The following is a 3,971-nucleotide window of genomic DNA, read 5'->3' on the forward strand; positions in this document are numbered from 1 at the left end:
TTCGCAAGGCCGCCAGCATTTTAGAAATGATCCGGGCACTTTGAAAACCCAGATGGCAAAACGCCCAAGTTTATTGTGGAATAGTTCGTTATTTTCAACGATAGATGGCGCTTATTTATCGACCTCAGGCCCCCTGGTGCTAAAACGCCCAAGTTTGTCGTGGAATAGTTCGCTATTTTCAACGATAGATGGCGCTTATTTATCGACCTCAGGCCCCCTGGTGGTAAAACGTCCAAGTTTGTCGAGAAATCCATCTAGCGTGGGCGATACGAACTATTCCACGATAAACTTGGGCGTTTTAGCACCAGGGGGTTTGAGGTCGAAAATAAACGCCATCTATCGTTGAAAATAACGAACTATTCCACGACAAACTTGGGCGTTTTGCCATCCGGATTTCCAAAGTGTCCGGATCATTTCTAAAATGCTGGCGGTCTTGCGAAGAGGTGGCATGTATCTTATAGCTAAGGGAATAATGGGGAGAGGAAAAGAAAGGTAAAAATGATGAGAACACATAGAATTCTTTGAAATTATATCATTTATTGCCATAGATTTACATTATAATTTGCTTATGTTATCCTACATAGGTCGGAAAGTAAAAATGCCTGGGCAGTCGAGATTCCAAATCGTATGCCGTTGATGTGAGTTCGGATTTCAGTTGTTCAAAAGCGAGAAGGCAAATGTTAGCCTTTCTCTCTCGACTTTCCGAAATTCTACAAGCTCACGTACGTATGATCTGGTATAGTGTGAGAGAGCATCTTCGGTGCACTTGTGGCACCTCTGCGCCGGTCTTGTTTGTCTTCGTTGTTTTAATTGCAAAATAAGGAAGAACATAGAAACGCACCGCTCGTGTGAGTGACACTGTGTTACCCTAGCAGAGATGCCAGACGGAGCCCCGGGTGCATCGGGGACACCTCATTCCACTTTCTTAACTAGGCCAGGTCATGCGTACGTGAACTCAGAATTTCGGAGAATCGACAAAGGCAAACTGAACATGTCCTTTTTCTCGATTCTTCGAAGCTACCCGAAGTAATTTTGGATCGCCTCGTGGGAGTCGAGAGAGAGAAAGGCTTACATTTGCCTTCTCACTCTTGAACAATTAAAATCCAACCTCACACACATACGATTTGGAATCTCGACTGCCCAGGCATTTTTACTTTTCGTTCTACATAGGCTTACATAAGTAAAGTACTATAATGAACAAAATATTCGAAAGAATTCGCAAAAATTCTTGGAAATAACGTCACTACAGAAGGTGACACAAATCTCGGCAGAATTTTTCGGCGAAAAATTAAAAAAAATTTTAGCATGAGGTGTCCTCGATGCATCTGGGGCTCCGTTTGGCATCTCTGGACCTTAGTCTTACGGAACAAAAGTATCATTACTCTTAGATAGAGATAGCGTGCAAAATCACACTGAAGTCAAATTTAAAATGTACAAATAATAAATATTTATTCAATAGTAAATATAAAAATGAATATTATCAATACCATATACAAAATGTGCTTCCTTTTTTTTTAATACAAAATGGAAAATACAATGCATTTTGTTTATTTTAATCTTCAAAATTACTTAGATTTTTCATTGTACTTTAAAATATAACACCGTAATTATTATCACTCTAATATTTTCAATAATTCTTCTTTTAGTCAATATTAAGGATGTGCAGGATCCCGAAAATGTTGATATTCTTGAAAATTTCAACAATTCATATAGCTAAGATAAAATTAGATCGATTCACATTTATACTACACAGTTAGTTGAAGTTCTTCATATGATCAACAACAACGTTTAAACAAAAGATTCAATATGATCATTTCAGGTCCGGAATCTTGCACACCCTTAACCAAAATCACAATAATTAAAAAAGGACACTTAAGTTCGAACCACGCCTTCTATCTTCTAAATGAGCCCGAGCTATTTCTAATAGCTGCGGTCTCTGCAACAGATTGTAAGCGACAGAAAGCATATTTAACGCTTTGTTTTGAATAAAAGGAATACCGCAAGAGAAAAGGTCGTGGCCCAATTCTAAGCATGTGCCAAAATCACATTCGTCAGCGGCGATCGTTGCCAACCTTATTACTTCCTCAAGCTTCGACATCGGTTTTTTCTTCGCTTCCGACGTTGAAGCCTGTTCTATTTGTTTTAATATCTTGTCTAATTCGTCTAAAATATACAGATTAAATTAAATCAGTTATATACTGTAAACGAAGTCATAAATGTTGAAGAGAAGTTTGTTTCGGTTACAACTTACTATTAGTTACAGCTAAATTTCTATATCCTAATTCAGTTTTACTTTCATATGGTACTACAATGCCAGCTTTGTGAAAAGTACTTGCAACAACCTTCTTCTTTCTAACCAGCATAGAACTTGTCTGTTTGTCCAATGTTATATTCTTTTCTTTGGCATAGTTTCTCAGCTTTTGATGTAGTTGTGCTATATGGATCTTTTGAAATGGATTAGCCAGTTTCAGTTTCTCTTCTATATAGACGCTGTAATGATTAGTTAAAAATATCAATTGTAATGCTTCTTGAATAGATTCAGCTTGAAAATTATTCCAAATTAACAGAATTCTTACTTGACAGAGCCAAAAATATTTTCTGCAACAGGTTCAATTATACAATTTACATTTGCTTTGTTCTTTGCTACGAACACAGGCTTCTCCAAACTATCGTCTCTCCAATAACCAAAATGCAAATTATCTTTGTCATCAATTTTAATAATAGTCTGTAAAAGAATTATGTAAACATTCACAAACGTTTAGATAACAAAGAAAGGTATTTAATATTCTTACTTGAAATTCTGGTGGATCATAATAATACCTCCAGTGCCTCAGCAATGCATTTTTATCACTAACATTAGAACTTAAGAAATCATCTTTGAATACATCATAGGGACCCACAAGTTGCAACTGAAGATTTTTTAATGCATTCAAAGGATCCATTTTAGAAATGCTCTTACAAAATTCAAAAAATTGAAAGAAATCTTCTGGCATTTCAGTGAGAAACAAGCATGAAATAATCGTTTGCGCGTTACTTGGAAGTAATTTGCCACTTTCAATGTTAATATTGCAATCTTTTAATAATGATGTGATGGTAATTCGATTAACTGAATGGTTTACAGACTCTGCCAACTCAGAATTCGATGTATCTTCTGTAGTTTCATTTTTTTTATCATCACTGTTTGCAGTATTATCAACAGTGCACGCAATGCTTTCATCAGTCATATTATCATGTATCTTCTGCATTTTTTTCTTCTGAGAATCGTTTAATATTTCACTGCTGTTCTTTTTTCCTGTCTTTCTGTCAGCTTGTGTTTTCCTTTTTCTTGAATGTTTTGTAATAGTTTGCTTTTTCTACAAATTATTAAAGTAAAAATTTAGATAGAGAATTCTAAAGTAAAACGTAGGTTAGAAACGTTAATAGAAAATTAACAGTAAAACATGCACATAGTACAATGTTGTAAATAAAATATGAACGGTAGTTATGAATTCGTACAATGTGTTCTGTAGGTGGATGTTTGTATATTTTGTGGTGAACAGGATTCTTTTGGTAACATTCAATTCCATATCGACAAGGAATCCGACTATCCTCTTGGTAGGTTTTATGTTGATCACTTTCGTTATTACACATTTTTTAGGTTAGATTTCGCGAAAACAATGACAAAATAAAAATTAAATAAAGACACAGCTAAAAGTATAAAATAAAACCACTCCTTTCAAGTACTGTCTTTCTTAAATACGCATATTAATAATTGTAATGTTATGAGGACGAACGAAATGTAAACGTAAAGCGTAATGCATATTCCTCCATTGGCGAATACGGCAGGTGTCGCCACAATCTGTTGATGTGCAGTATCATATAGCGTCTCAATCCTGCAATTGAAAAAAATGCACTTAATTATGCTCTGTATTATCCTCGAATAGAAGAAATCGATGCCTTCGATTGTATCACAGATTTCGTATATCTCATTT

General features: G+C 35.3%; 1 protein-coding gene across 1 annotated transcript; it reads right to left on the reverse strand.

The window, feature by feature from the left end:
- Positions 1–1,534: 1,534 nt before the first annotated feature.
- On the reverse strand, positions 1,535–3,809 carry Hpf1 (Histone PARylation factor 1). Its single transcript, XM_076773975.1, has 5 exons — positions 3,496–3,809; positions 2,793–3,353; positions 2,577–2,725; positions 2,252–2,490; positions 1,535–2,163 (listed from the first exon to the last, which is right to left on the reverse strand). Exons 1-5 carry the CDS (start codon positions 3,628–3,630, stop codon positions 1,859–1,861), a joined length of 1,389 nt encoding a protein of 462 aa, XP_076630090.1. The 5' UTR covers positions 3,631–3,809; the 3' UTR covers positions 1,535–1,858.
- Between the last annotated feature and the right edge of the window lie 162 nt (positions 3,810–3,971).

This window comes from Colletes latitarsis, chromosome 10, assembly GCF_051014445.1.
Source record: "Colletes latitarsis isolate SP2378_abdomen chromosome 10, iyColLati1, whole genome shotgun sequence".
In the NCBI taxonomy this organism is placed as follows: Eukaryota; Metazoa; Arthropoda; class Insecta; order Hymenoptera; family Colletidae; genus Colletes; species Colletes latitarsis.

What these genes read in the sequence shown, in the direction of transcription:
- Hpf1 (XM_076773975.1), bottom strand. Translation starts at nt 3,630, where the DNA reads ATGTGTAATAACGAAAGTGATCAACATAAAACCTACCAAGAGGATAGT. An exon ending in ATCCACCTACAGAACACATT is followed by an intron (nt 3,354 to 3,495) that starts GTACGAATTCAT and finishes AATAATTTGTAG; the next exon opens with AAAAAGCAAACTATTACAAA. An exon ending in AATATTTTTGGCTCTGTCAA is followed by an intron (nt 2,491 to 2,576) that starts GTAAGAATTCTG and finishes TAATCATTACAG; the next exon opens with CGTCTATATAGAAGAGAAAC.